General features: G+C 39.9%; 1 protein-coding gene across 1 annotated transcript in view; it reads left to right on the top strand.

The window, feature by feature from the left end:
- Positions 1 to 15,602, top strand: part of STXBP4 (syntaxin binding protein 4) — a 122,560-nt gene that overhangs the window by 89,726 nt on the left and 17,232 nt on the right. The window contains exon 17 of the mRNA XM_006753167.2: positions 13,665 to 13,722. Coding sequence (XP_006753230.1) covers positions 13,665 to 13,722 — 58 coding nt within the window. The remainder of the gene's footprint in view (positions 1 to 13,664; positions 13,723 to 15,602) is intronic.

Here is a 15,602-nt window from a genome sequence, read left to right as displayed (position 1 = left end):
GGGAAATGAGGGGATCCAAGACTGTACCCTAGGAGCATTGAGAGGCCCATAGAGAAAGAAGAAATCAGACTTAAAGGAACTGGTCAGAAAGATGGATGGAAAGAGAAACGGAATGGTTTTGAAAGCATGCTTCTGAAGAGGTAATTGTCATAGTAGATAGTAAATTTTTAAAAAATGATTCTCAATAATTGTAGAAGACTCCATATCTTTTTTATATTTTAGAACCACTTTCTCCAAAAAGTAGAAACTATCTCAACCAGGTTAACTAACTCATTCCATTCTCCCTATAAAGCAAACTCTGTGTATAGGTGATGTCTGCTCCCAGCAGCCTCTATCTGGCATTGCCATGCACTTAACTGCCACCGGTTAAAGTTTATTATCAGAGTTGGTTGCATTCGTTTGCAAACTGATTCATGCCAGTTGCACTTGCCAGTATAAAGTAATTGTATAATTTGTAAGTTGATGAAATGTGAGTGCGGAAAGAAAAAGGTGTTTTGACAAAAAATAAGTTGAATGTTTTAGAGAGATTTCATAAAGGTGAGCTAGTCATGCTACTGATCAGATGTGAGGGAATCATGTGTAAACGATTCTGGGGAAATTATAAAACTCTATAAGAATTTGGCTCTTTGATAACTGTTCTTAATTCTCAGTCCACTTTAAAGAAACCGAAACTGGAAATGGCATCTCATGCATTCTGAGTGTGGTTTCTGCAAAAAAAAAGCACACCTATACAGAATCCTAATCAGAGGGCTAATCAGCCAAGGAAAGACTTTGACCTAGTAAAGATTGACAACTGAATATATCTTTATGTTTTGGTTTGAAGTAAAGTAAATAAATACAAATATACGAAATAAAAATATATCCACTACCTTATACCCACTATATATATGCTCCCTTAACTCATGGTTGATCTTCTACTGTCACCAAGTATCTTTCTATCCAGTTCTAGCATCTATCAATTGATACAAAGATGAACTTGAACTCGGCCTGTGTTCATCACTAAACTATATTAATAAGTTACTGAATAAATGGAATATTACAAGTATATTCGTCTTCTTTCATGGTTCGGTTATCTAAGTACTGCAAACAAAGGAAAGGAGTCTTTCCATGGTTTGAATTTTCTAAGCACATGCACCTAGCCTTTGTATTTTTCTACTTTAATCATACTGATAACTTTTAAGAATGTATTTGAGTACTCATTAAATCAAACCAACCTAATATTTCACTTTTATTCTTAACACATAACCACAGTTAAGGTTACTAAAGCATACCTCTCAAGGAGAAATGACTGCAAATGAAAAGGGTTTCCCTCCTTATTTTGTGAAGTTCTCTTTTCAATTAATTTCAGACCTTTCCCAAGATACCTAGAGGACATGAGAAAGAAAACTTTGTAATACTGTTACATTTTAAATATCAGCCCTTACTGTTCCACATTTATCTGCAATTTAATTTTTAATCAATAATGATATTTTCAAATCTAAATTCCACTTGTAATAGAGTCAGTAGTCATTGTGAGATGGAGTGATTAAAGTGGGTAGGTCATAAAATAGAGTGTAATAGAAGACTGGGATCCAGTGGGGGGGGGGTGGACAATAGAAATGAAGTTTAAAATTCCCAGGGTTTCTAAATTATGTTCTTAAAGATAACTTGATTTATTGGATTTTAAATACATATATTAGATGTCCCCCAAAATGTATACACATTTTGAATGATTATAAAGTCAGTGTTTATTAACATACAGTTCATTTTCAAAACTTAAAAGGTTCTATAGAAATAAATAATGTTTTTGGTCAATGCCAGTTCTCAAACTGATGACCATTCTGGTCTAGGCACTGCTGATAACACGAAGCAATGGAATCCCAAACATCAAGAATCATTTCATTTGGTATTTGTGTGCCCTTAGTTCATCAACTATTGCTGGTTTTGTACTGTAACCTTTATCTTTTATGTATTACCATTAAAAAAAAACGAGTGGCGCTTCAGGATAAATTTTCTTTGTTCAAAGCTTAGTCTGGCTTCACCCATTATTTCAAATCAGTTAAACTTGAAAAGGAGTCCAAATTAAGTGAGTTATCAGCTGTTAGAGTGTGTATACATTTTTGGAAACACCCTATATTTGCATGTACACACAAATGTCTGATAACCAAATACACGTTCATGGTCCCTGCCTATAAATAGTTACATGCCATTCCATTACTTGTGTGTTGCTTACAAGGCAGCTTCTATGCCAGTACAGTGTGCTTTAAGGCATGATTATTACACACAGAATCAGAAGTTAAGTCTTTGGTCCGTCATATAGAAACAACAGGAAGACATATTTTGGCTCAATTATGAGCAAGAACCTTAGACAATTAGGCCTATCCAAAAATGTGAAGTCCTATAATTGCCATCACTACAGAGCTTGGACAAATCCTAAAAGAGTCATAGATATATTGGATAAAACTAGAACAGTGATGGCGAACCTATGACACGCGTGTCAGAGGTGACACATGAACTCATTTTTTTGGTTGATTTTTCTTTGTTAAATGGCATTTAAATATATAAAATAAATATCAAAATATAAGTCTTTGTTTTACTATGGTTGCAAATATAAAAAAATTTCTCTATGTGATACGGCACCAGAGTTAAGTTAGGGATTTTCAAAATGCTGACACGCCGAGCTCAAAAGGTTCGCCATCACTGAACTGGAACTTCCAAGCCCTGGCTAGGGTTGAGGGTTCGATTCCCAGTCCAGGGCACATGCTTGGGTTACATGTTTGATCCCCACCTTGCAGGGGCACATGCAGGAGGTAACCAATCAATGTAGCTCCCTCACATTGCTGTTTCTCTGTTCTCTCTCTCTCTCTCTCTCTCTCTCTCTCTCTCTCTCTCTCTCTCCCTATCTTCCTCTCTCTTCTACTCTCTTTAAATCAGTGGAAAAAGTATCCTCGGGTCAGGATTAACAAAGGAAAACCATGGAACTTCTGAAATCCCTTCTATATGGAGGTTGCAAAGCATTTTGCACAGAAAGCAAAGGTCCTGGAGATCCATGAGGCTGAAATACAACCCAAATGCATGCTCTGATACAGGCCCATGTTTCCTAGAGTAAGGAGTGCCTTTTTCATATTTTGTAAGACCACTAGCCTGGTAAGCTCCAAGCCCTCAGAGTTCCATCAGCTCAGAGGAGGCACTACTTTCTAGCCCTTGCACACTGAGGGAATGTCATTCTCAATCCAGAATGGAAACTTTTCATCTAGTTTTTGCCATCATCACAGGCAAGCAGTGGCTTAGTTTTTCTTCTCTTTCCTCGTCTTCCCTTCTATTTCCTTCCTTCCAACACTAAGTCTGAGTAAGCAAATGAAAGAACATGAATTAAATATTCAGTTCAGAAAATGCTATTTTTTCCCTGGCTTGGTTAGGTTAAGTGTCGTCCCAGGCACTGAAAGGTTGCCGGTTCCATTCTCGGTCAGGGCACATGCCCAAGCTGTGGGTTCGATCTCCAGTGGAGGTGCATGCGGGAGGCAGATAATCAATGTTTCTCTCTCACATCAATGTTTCTCTTTCTCATTCCCTCTCCCTTCCTCTCTTTCTAAAAATCAATAAAAACATTATTTAAAAAAATGAAGAAAATAAAATGCTATTTTGGATCCAACTTTGTCTAAGGAAGACTCAGTACCCTCAAGGAGTTAGCAGTCTTCGGCAAGAGTGGAATAAAATAATTGTGCAAATTATCACAAAGTGAAGTGGAAGATATTACATATTGTATGACTGGTACTAACAGAGGGAAAATGTTTTAAAATCAGGAAAGCGTTTATAGAGAATATAGCATTTAAGATTTGGCTATGAGAAGTTTTAAATGGCAATAATGGAACCAAAAGGAAGTTGGGGTGCATGGGAAACAAAGGTAGACTGTCATAATTTTACTAGTAGAAACACTCAAAGAACGATGAGATGCAAGATTGAAACAGACATCTCATTATTTATCCAGCTGTAAGCAGCCATAGTCTTGAGGAAATATCTCAACATGAATTATTAACTCTATCTCCATTTGCACTGATGCTCTAGAGTCCTCAGGGTCTCAGACACACTCATCCTAATAAGCCCAGTACCTTAATATCTTAATTAACCTATCGCCCTATCGTCCGTCTGACTGTTTATGGCATCTACGGCAGACTCACTGTTTACCCTGTCACGACTATCACATTCGAAACTGTGAAGTCAGACATTTGCTTTTTCTGCCTCCTCCATTCCTGGTCAATGAGATGTGAAGGACAGTCTGCTTAGGAACTTCTTTTCTTTTTAAATTTATCTTTTGTTGAAAGTATTACAGGTGTGCCCCCTTTCCTCCCCATATTCCCCCCTGTACCTCACATCCGCCCCTCCCAGGCCTTCACCACACTATTGTCTGTGTCCATGGACTATGCATATATATGCATATAAATTCCCCAGTTAATCTCTCACCATCCCAGCCCCACCTTCATTCTGAGATTCATCAGTCTGTTCCATGCTTCTATGTCTCTGGACCTATTTTGTTTATCAGTTTATTTTGCAAGTTTTTAAGTAATAGATAAGAACACTTGGAACTGAGACCGCCTCATTTGCCGCCTCCCTGCCTTCAGTATGAGATGATGTCTGGATCCCTGGAGGCATTTCTGCAAATGGAGGGTGGCAGTAAGGGTGCTAGGGTAGAAAGATCGAAAGAACCTGGGCCTTGATGTTATTGTTGCGCAAGCTCCAGGCTCCTTAACTATAAACTCGTGTTCGTTCACCGCCCAGCTGGGTAGTCTGTCACTATCACCTGAAAGCAGTCGTAATATGCCACATTTTCTCTAATTTTCTCCAAGCAATATTGCTTTTTAAAAAATCTACAGCTGGGTCTTACTTCTTAGATTGTGAAAACTCAGCAAACCATTGTTGAACATTTACTGTGCACCAAAGACCATATTGTGTACCAGAAAATGATACAGAGATAAGATATAGTCATTGCCCTCAAGGAACTCATGTTTTACATGAAGGAGTGATAAGGGCTGTGATAGAAACTAGTACAAACCACGGAAGTACCACCGGGCAGGGGAAGATGAGGTCTGCCAGGGAAGCTGGGGGAGGCTGCACAGAGGGAGCACCATTTCTGCTGGTGTAAGGTGTTTTTATTAAGTCTTTTTTGAAAATACATCTAATAAATCAGCTTAAAGGCAAATATCCAAAATAAGTTTTATTTTTATGATTTTTTCAAATTTTACTGTAAGTAATGCGAGATCCTTAATAGACTTTCAGATAACCACACTTAAAAAAAAAATTTAAGACAAGAATATTAACAACAAAATGCTACATGCTTAGGAACTAGTGATATTTAAAGTTGCATTACTTATGCTGAGGGTAGGAAACATAAATAATCTTGATTTTATTTCATCTGGTCTGTGACGGCATATCGAAAGTTGAATGTCTGTTGGTTGTCCACTACCCTGTTGTCAAAATCCACAAATAACAGTTGTACAAATATTTGTAAGAAAGTTCCCCTGGTGAGTACAAAGGTCTTACTTATAACAAGAACATTTCAAATATGTGCAGGATCCACTGAGCCATCAGCCTTCATGGGAGGCAAATTTCTATAGTCAGTCAACAACTATTTCTTGTGTGCCCAGTGTGCATGGGTGAGGCCCTGTTCTGGACCTGCTCACCATTCCATGTGTGAGGCCTTGGATAGTAGGCACTCAACCAGTGTGAGTAGAAAAAGTGTTGAGTAGACTTTCTGATAGATCCAGAGTCTAGGCGTGCAAGGATCCAGAGGCACTGACGAGAAAGGCGACAGGCTGGGCAAGTGTGAGGGAGATTTTGATCAGCTCTATCAGGGATAGGCTTGGGTGAGAGTCCAAATCAGATTGAGAGATGGGATCTGTAGATTGGAGTCCACCATCTCCAAACCACGTTACCTGCCTAACTTCACTGTGCCTGAATTTAACTTGCCATAATCCTTTTTATGTGTTCTCTCTCTTCTTTTGTATTAATGTGATCTATAATTATACGCACAACTGTAAGATCTGGTTAAGAGCAGTAAGCATTTTTCTCCCTCCTCTTCCTCCCCCTCTCCCTCCTCCTCCTCCTTCCCCTCCTCCTCCTCCTCTTCCTCCTCCTCCTTCCCTCCCTTCCACTCTCTCTAGGAATCAATGAGAAAAAAATAACCTCTATCCTTGGATGAGGATTAGAAATAATAATATTAATAACAAATAAAAGGAGTAACTGTTCTCTTCATGACTATGAGTAATGGTCTCCTTTTGTATATCATTGTATAGTGATATATTATCTAATAAGAGTCTCATGGTAACCCTATAAGCTAAGCAAGATAGATGAGAAAGTTGAGACTCCACAAGGTTACTTACTCATGTTATTCAGCTTGTAACTGTGGAACATTACGTATAGAATTAGATGTTCTGACTGCAAATAAAGTGAAAATTACACTGTGTGATGAACTTTATATTCTTTAGAACACTGAAATTATTAAACACTCTAACTTGATGATTTTAATACTCTAAAGAATATTGAAATTATTCTTTAATAAGAATAACCCCCCTCCTTTCTTCCACTCAAAATGTCAAATGCTAGAAGTTAAATGTATTTGAGTTTTTATAACAATTATACTAGCAGGTGCTTTTCAAATAAATTTGACTCTTTTTGAACTCTGTCTGCAATTGATGGTATTGTCTTTCTGTATTTTATTCTTAAAATTTCCATTCTCCAGATTTCTCCTCATCCCAACACCTGCCATCAATCATGTGAACTTTAATTTTTTCATTCTTTTTGTCCAATGACCTTTTTTTTTTTTCCATTTTACTATTCCTAACCATGAACCTTTGCATCAACAGAAAGGGTTCAAACTCCTAAATCTCCCACTCAAGCCTCCCATTTGTCCAGCTCACTATAGGTTTATTGTCCTCAGTAAGATCTCCTGTTGTCCTCCACTGATGTTTCTACTTGTCTTTTCATTTGACCTTAAGTCCAGGATCCATTGTTCCAGTCCTTCTTACAGGTTCCCTCCATTCACATGGCCCTCCCTCCTTCCATCACAGCATTTAATAAGACTTTGGGCCTCCACAAGCTCAGTCACCCACCTCCTACATAATACACAAGTAGTGACTAGCATTGCTACAGCTATACAGCCATAGTTCGCTAAATTGTACTAGGTCTTTTAATGTGTAATTTTAACTATTTTAGAGTTTCTTATCTTACTAAAGGCCCGTTGCACGAAGAGTTTCGTGCAATAGGCCTTCCCTTCCCCTGTCTGCTGGCACCGGTTTTCCTCCGGCACCTGGGACCCAGGCCTTCGCTCTGGCTGGAGCCTTCAGTCTTTGCGGATCCGGACAGAGCCTTCAGTCTTTGCTCCGCTGCTTCCCCCCTGCCCGTGTATGCAAATTAACCGCCATCTTGGGTTAATTTGCATACACTCCTGATTCTCTGGTGAGCGTAGCGGAGGGATGGTTAACTTACATGTTTGTTTATTATTAGGTAAGATATGTCACTGCATCTGGTTCTGTTGATGGTTTTATCTTTTGACAATAGATTTTTTTTCTCATTTCTCTGTGCCTCATAATTTTGATTGAATGTCAGACATTGAAGGTACCAAACTATAGAGACTGAAACAGATATTATTAAACCCAGAAATGGGCCTGCCTCTTTTCTGTCAGGCCATTAGTGTGTGGGAATTTTTCAGCCTTATTTGTAGGCAAGCTGGGATTGCATTTTGTTCGCCACAGATTTCAGATTCCTCCAGTGTTGGTCTGCTACTCTTCTTGTGCTTATGTGAGGCCTGGAGTGCTGGAGGGTTTTTCTCAGTATTCCTGCACCATCCTCAACTGGCAGGAGGCCCCACATGCCTGCGTCTGTGGACATTTAATGTCTGCTCTCTTGCCCACCCCTAGAGGTAGCCAGTTGTTGCTTTTTACACAGTGCAAGGTGACTGGTGAACATGGAGAGTGGAGGCTGGGGGAGAGGCTCTTGGTTTTTCTACTCCAGTCTCTGGTTTAGGCAAACTCTGTGCTCCTGCAGTGACAAACAGCCTCACCTCCTATTGCCTAAGGCAGTTTCCTGCCCCTCTACTTGTGAATGGCAAAGTCTGCTTTGTACCAGGGCAGGATTCTAGATTTGGAAGGTTTCCTGCCTTCATCCTGCAGTGACTTAGTGTCAGTGCACAGTGAAGACATCAGCTTTTCCACCCCCCACCTCAGGACAAAGGTTTCCTGCAGGCATGGCAAGGACTGGCGATGTGACGATTTCTTGCCCCTCTCCCAAGAACAGGTGACTTTTGCCTCATATCACTCAGAGTCCTGTCCAGGGTGTGGGGGTCTCCTGCTTCTCTCCCCCAGCAGCAGCCGGCTATTACTTTATCTCAGAGGAGGGTCGAGGGCATCTGCAGGTCCTGCTCCTGCGTGAGCCTGCGCCACCCAGGGGGCTCTCAGGTCTCCTGCCCATCCCCAGTCTTTCTTGGGACCAGAGAGCTGTTTAGGGAGAGCAGGCTTGTATCTAGGGCTCCAGGAATACTAGCCCATAATCAGGCTTTACAAATTTGTTACATGTTTTCTTCTTACTCATTTTTATGGCAACACTTTTTCTTCCTGAGCTCTGCCCAGAGAGAAAGAGCTCATTTGCCCCATCTTTCCTCAGTGGGGCTTGTCGCCCTTTGGAATTCCTTCTCCTGAGAGTCAGCTCTGGTGACCAACGCAGTCTGAGTAACAAAAAAATGTTTTTTTAAGTTGGGCAGCTTTTCCCCACATAAGGTGCAAGTTACTTTCTCTTGCAGCTTTCTTCATTTTAAATATTAGGTGCGAATCTCCTACTTCCTTTTTAAGAAACTTTCAAACAAGTTTAGTGTGGCCTGCAAAACTATGCATAGTCATATTTGCCTGTCACTCTAGCCAGATCTTAGATCACTCTCCTTCTCCCTCACTCACTGTGCTGGCCTAACAACAATCGCAGTTTCTCCGAATGCCAAGCTCTTCCCCACACCAGAGCCTGGGCAGGGCCAGTCACTCCGCCTGCAGTGCATTTGCCCAGGCTGCACCTGGGTAACTCCAGCTCCTCCAAAGACCCTTCCTTGATACTACACCCCCTACTCCAAATGGTGCATAAATTACTTCCTCATTCTCTTTCACAGCCGGACCGTAGGCCATTATCTGGGCCTATTGTCTTGAGTTAATCAATCTCTTTAGTGGTTATTTAGATTATATTTGGTCCTTTATTTTTATAAGTAATAATCTTGTATAGAAAGCATATCTAGAGTATACATTTCTAGAAGGACTTCTGTACAAAACAGTGCATACAGATAGTTCAACACTGTGGTGAAGAGTCTGGGCTGCCCCCTACCAGCAAGTGACTTAACCTTCCCCTTATGTGTGAGATGAGGATAATACCAGTCCCTCTCTTAGAGCTGGTGTGAGACTTACTGAGTTGGTACACATATAGAGTGTCTAGCACATAGCCTCTCAATATACATCAATTGTTATTATTAGCATTTAAGATTTTAGCTAGTTTCTACCCATAAATGTGTTATCAATTTAAACTTCCAACAGTATGAGAATGACTGTCTCTTCATACCCTCAACATAGCATCTTATTAAACTACTTTTTAATCTGTGCTACCATGATGCCCATGACTTCTCCTAATAGTGTAATTAGTATTTCTCTTACTAAGAGCGAAACTAAGCATATGTTTATATGTTTAAATGCATTTGAGTCCTGTGTCCCAACTGTTCCTCATGTTTTACAGACTCCTATTGGTCATTGTCCTTTTTATTGCTGATTGTAGGAGCTCTTTATGTATTAGGGAGTTGTGCCTTTGTGCTATGAGTTAGTCTTTCATAGTAGTCAATACTTTTTCTTCATGATACTAATTCCTGTTTTTCATGATTTCTTTATTTATGATTATTTTTTAAAGCTCCATCATATCAAGGCCCATGTTTATTTGTTTGTCATTGTATATTGAGCACCAAGTAAAACGCTGAACACATAGTAAATGATCAATAAATATTTAATGCATGGACCAAATGTGACAAAGAACATTTTGGTACATAAGTAAACTGGGAACTTGGAAGGGAACAATTTTGTATGAGAATGTGACGAGTTTGTTTTTGGATATGTGACATTTAGGTGACAACCAATATTCTAAGTTGAATACATACTATGCTCTTATTTGGCAAGATACTCGCAAAGATTTCGGAGTCATCACCATGAAGTGTTTGATTGGAAACAGATCTCTGATGAAGAGACTGTTATGTGAGGGTTCACAAACACTTCCAATCAAAAACTATTTCAAGTGATTATAGTTGTTACAACAACTTTCAAACAAATATAAAAAGAAAAGAAAACTAGAAGCATTATATATTTGTATGTATAATGATATGGGGAATGTAGAAAAATGTTAATGCCTTGGAACAATAATTATTAATGCAAAGTATTTAGCTAATATGTTATAATGATGCCCCAGTTACTTACTGTGAAGAAAAGAAAACTTTACTAATGGAAAGCTGAGTATATTATACTCATATAAGTGTGTGGAAATCAAAAGCGCTTTTATTATATAATGTAGGCTGTTTGGATTATCAGTGTATTCTGTTTTTCAGTTTAAATTGGACATTGATTGTATTTTCTATTACTGAAATACCACTGAGAGATAGTTACTATCAGTTTAGTCTCCAAGTCTGCATATTAACTGCATGAAAAAGAAGAACCCATTCAGTCTTCTAAAAAGAAATGCTTATTTTTTTCAGAACAGAGACTTTATCCTAAAATAAACTATATATATATATATATAATTTAATACCCAGAATATCTTGATGGCTACAGTCATTGAATAACCATTTGACTTAAATAGATATGAATTGGTCCCTTTAATAAATCTGTTGTGAAGTTATAGTCCCTGTTCAATAATTATAAGAAAATAACTTGGGCAGAAATTTGATTTTGATGGCTAGCAGATGTGCCATCTCAGTGTCAATCTTGATGAGCCTGTGGATTAAAAAATACTATCTTTGAACTATACATTTTTCTCCTTTTTATTAAAATCTATGAGTTGAGAAATGAGGAGTATGTATATAATTGTGCTGGACAGACAAATCATTTAGACAAAAGTTCTGGTCGTGTTAGGATGCCTTTCGACTGGACATTTAGCTATCTTTGGCTTATTAATCAGAAATCCTGGTATTTGTGGCATTTTTGTTATGAAAACGGGGTTTTTATGTATAATCATCAGATCCTTTGTTGCAGATAAGGGCTTGTCACTGATGAAGGAAGTGATCTGTAGCAAAGACACAGAAAACATGGAGAAAATACATCACTTAAACAGGAGCGGCAGCAGCAGCTTATCACAGCCCGGCTGGCTGAGCACCAGCTGGCAGTGGGCACTGAAGGAGGCATATAGTGTCACTTCGGGGGATTTCAAGAAGCCAGTCAGCCCGACTGGTGTTGCTCAGTGATTGAGAATCAACCTAGGAACCAGGAGGTCACAGTTCAATTCCCCATCAGAGCACATGTCTGGGTTGCAGACTCAATCCCCAGTGAGGGGCCTTCAGGAAACAGCTGATCAAGGATTCTCTCTATTGTTAATATTTCTATCTCTCTCTCTCTCTCTCCCTTTCTCTCTGAAATCAATAAAGATATATTTCTTTAAAAAATAAAATTAATTAATTAAATAAAAAAGAAGCCAATCAACTGGTTATGCTGAATTCCCAGAAGTGCTCATTTTCTACTTAAAATAGGAACATTTATTCCTTGAGAGAGAAAAGAAACTCCTAGAGGGCCTGTGTTTATTTAGGAAGGAAATAGTTATGAATTTTTGGACAGGGTCTTACTGTATACAACTTGTGTTAAAAGATTAGAGATAAAGATGAAATAAAGCTTGTTTTGTTTTCCTTCATTATGAAAATAACCTTCTGAGAGCTGTTCTCAAAGAACATCCTCTACAAAGCAGTGGTGACAGAGTAAGGTTTTATTTCATCAGATGGTCATGGTCCTGCATTTTTGCTCTGCCTCCTGCTGAGACTTGGGTAAATGGAAGTTAATGGTTTGTGGCTAAAGCCCAGTTACTTTCCTGCACATGGAGTCCGCTCTGTAGTGCGTTAATCTATCTTATACCCATCGAAGAAGCCATGATAAGCCAGTATCAAGGACTGATCCGAAAGGTCAATTAATCTTCTTAGCAATACCCAGGGATGGAGTAGAGGGATGGAAACCATTCTGTTCTAGAGAGTTCTAATCCTATATAATAAAAGAGAAACATGCAAATTAACTGTCCCTCTGCTATGCTCAAGCCACGCCCACAAGCCAGTCAGGAGCAAGTATGCAAATTAACCCAACTAAGATGGTGGCAGCCACGGAGCTGGAGCAAGCAGGAGGCTTGGGTTGCCCACAGCGACGGAGGAAGCCAAGTTTCCCTCCTGCCCTGGCGGGCCCTGGGCTCCGCTCAAGGCTACAAAGTTTCAATTATAGAAGATAAATAAATCCCAGAAAGAAGAAAAAAGGAGAGGCTGGGACCTTGGGTTGCCGACGAGAGGTCTCCCAGACTGCGAGAGGGCACAGGCCGGTCTAAGGGACCTCCCTGCCCTCTGCCCAGTGCACAAATTTTTGTGCACTGGGCCTCTAGTTGTAATACAAGAGAATTTGACTCCCCCAATGTGTGCCTGTTCCCTTGGTGTGATGAGACAAAAACATACTCTTGACAGAAACATGGCCAAATAACTGCTTTCTTGCTTCAGTCTCCATCTCGCGAGAGGGCACAGGCCGGTCTAAGGGACCTCCCTGCCCTCTGCCCAGTGCACAAATTTTTGTGCACTGGGCCTCTAGTTGTAATACAAGAGAATTTGACTCCCCCAATGTGTGCCTGTTCCCTTGGTGTGATGAGACAAAAACATACTCTTGACAGAAACATGGCCAAATAACTGCTTTCTTGCTTCAGTCTCCATCTCTTTTTTAAAATATATTTTTATTGATTTCAGAGGGAAGGGGAGAGGGAGAGAGAAACATCAATGATGAGAATCCTCGAAATGGTAACCTCCTGGTTTATAGGTCAATGCTCAACCACTGAGCCACACCAATTGGGCAGTCTGTATCTCTTTATAGCTAACTATTCTCAATCCCATGACAGAAATGGAAGCTAAGTTCAGACAGTTGTCTGGCCGTTTATGTTAGTGCATAAAATTCTTAACAAAATATAATCCATTGTAAATCACTTTGGTAAGCTTTTAAACCTCATAAGGAATTCTGTCTTGTCCAAAAGCTGCTTTCAAACCGTGCTGATCCGGCATGCATGCGCCATTCCCCGTGGAGCTGAGTGCAAGCATACAAAGGGAGCCAATTAAAGAAACTTAGAGCCAGGAGAGTCGAGCAGAGGCCATCTTGTCCATCCTTCTGCCTCCAGGCAAAACCCGTCCCCTGCACCCAAAATTTGTACTGGAATCCGGCTGACAAACATGCTCACTACAAGTAAATGACAAGCAGCTTATCTGTTCAGGACTTATGTATGATGTTCGAAACATGCTGAGTAGGAAAACTCATCTGAATTATTTTAATTCCCCCTTTCGAGGATGTTATTTTGTTCAAGAAATGGTCTCAATCATTGTAAAGATGTGGGAGTCTGTGTCTGCGCCACGAAGTTCTCTTTGTCATCGTATTGAGTGTATTTCTGGCTTCCTTTCACTCTAGGTCTACCTTATGGGTGGGAGGAAGCTTACACAGCAGATGGAATCAAGTACTTCATCAAGTAAGTACAAGCGTCTCCTCCAAGTAAGCAAGTTTTTCACATCTGGCGGGAACCTGGGAGTTGCAGACTAATCAGCAAAACCAAGACACCCTCTTGGAGGTTACAGAAATTAGAAACAAGAAATGAAGGCTCACCATTTTCACTTCATGTGATTTAAGTGCTAATATCAGATATCATTTGGGGAACAAAATTAAAGAAACAACAACAGCCTAATAATCATTTTAAGGGGAACATCAAAAAATTGGAACAGGGTCCTCATTGGAACTTAAGTAGTGACCGCTGGATTCACTTCTGGCTTAAGGTGTTAATATTTGTGAAAAGCAAATCTAGTGAAAACCCCACTTAAAACTTCTCAATAATGGTGCTGAAAATGAGTATTCTTAATGCTTTCCAGTCTGCACAGTTCATTCACCTGCAAATACTTCTTTGAACATTTGCCATGTGCCAGGCAGTGGTTCATGCCTTGCAAATTCCATAGTGAAATATGCAGACTAGATCCCTGATATCATGGAGTTTACATAATAGTGAGGAAAGTCAGTAGATAAGTAATTGAAGAGACAAATGAGATGGTAAACGAGCCAGCCTTATCTTAGTGGATCCTCAGAACGCCCTTTTATGTGTACCTTATTCTCCCTGTTTGATAGATGAAGACAGTAAGAGCCTAGAGTGGTTGCCAAAACATCCACAGCCACGAAGTTACCAACCCAGAGTAGAATCCATCTTCTGACTCCAGGATTCTCCCTAATAGACTGGACTCGCCAAAAGAGGCCTGTCTTTGAAAGGAATACATTTTCCAGCTGCTGACCTGGTTAGCTTTACCCTGGACAAAGCAGTTTGGCAAACTTCCACTGTGTTTGGGGCAGTTCTTTTCATGTGAGATTTGGGTTATGAGGGCAAAAAGGGGGACTCCTGACAGACTCCTAAGATCCCAAGAGACGCCCCGAGTTTGTACTTTTTAACTAATACTTGCTGTGCATTTGGGGGAGAAAAGAGGAGGTATTCTTGCTGTCCTTTCAGATGTGCAGGTATTTTCCAAAGCAATATCCAGATTTTGGATTCTCAAGCTCTGTGACTTGACCCAGGTTCCTATATCTCTCTTCACCCCAGTTTTCTCATCATAAAATCAGGGAAATATTACCTAACTTTATAAAGTTGTTCAATGCTAATTAAGCATTTAGCATAGAACTTTGAACATAGTAGGTGCCCAATAAGTACTCAGAAATTTACAACATGGAAAAATTGTCTTCATGGAGGGAAAACATGAAAAATAATGTAACCATTAACAACATTGAGAATTCAAAAGCTTCATATTTGAAAATATTTAAGGAAAAATTAGGGGTAAACTTGTCAAAGTATTGTCATGATATATTTTTTCCTGTGGTCTCCAGCAAAAGGTAATTCATACAGCAAAGGTGTGGTTTGTAACCTGCAGAGGGGAAGGGGACTGGTGGAGCAGAGAACCCAGGAATTCCATGCGTAGATCACATTTAGCCCCTTACCATTCACTTCCAGAATCAGAGCTCCTCTGGAAGGAAAGTGTCACTCTGGTATGCTGTGTTAACTATGGTTAGTTCTTGGACAATGGAATCACTGGGCTTTCGGGATGGCAGGAAAATGAGAAACCGTCTTCAAATCTGCTTTGGTTTCTTTCTCATAATAACTTTGTAATGAGTAAGGGAAAAGATATGGGGGTGGCGAAGGAAATACGCATTTATTGGGCATTAGCTGGTGTTGAATAGCCAGGCATATGTTAGGTTTATTTTTCTATGCGTCATGTCATTAAATCCTCCTAACAATGTGGAAAGTGGGCACCACCGGCTCTTATTAGGATGGCATTCTGATGGTGGTTAGCTGCCTCCTGCCCTCAGCCATGCCTGTCT

The sequence above is a fragment of the Myotis davidii genome, unplaced genomic scaffold (assembly GCF_000327345.1).
Source record: "Myotis davidii unplaced genomic scaffold, ASM32734v1 scaffold771, whole genome shotgun sequence".
Lineage (NCBI taxonomy): Eukaryota > Metazoa > Chordata > Mammalia > Chiroptera > Vespertilionidae > Myotis > Myotis davidii.
The sequence above is the reverse complement of the archived record's forward strand: the minus strand, read 5'-3'. Positions and strand labels throughout refer to the sequence as shown.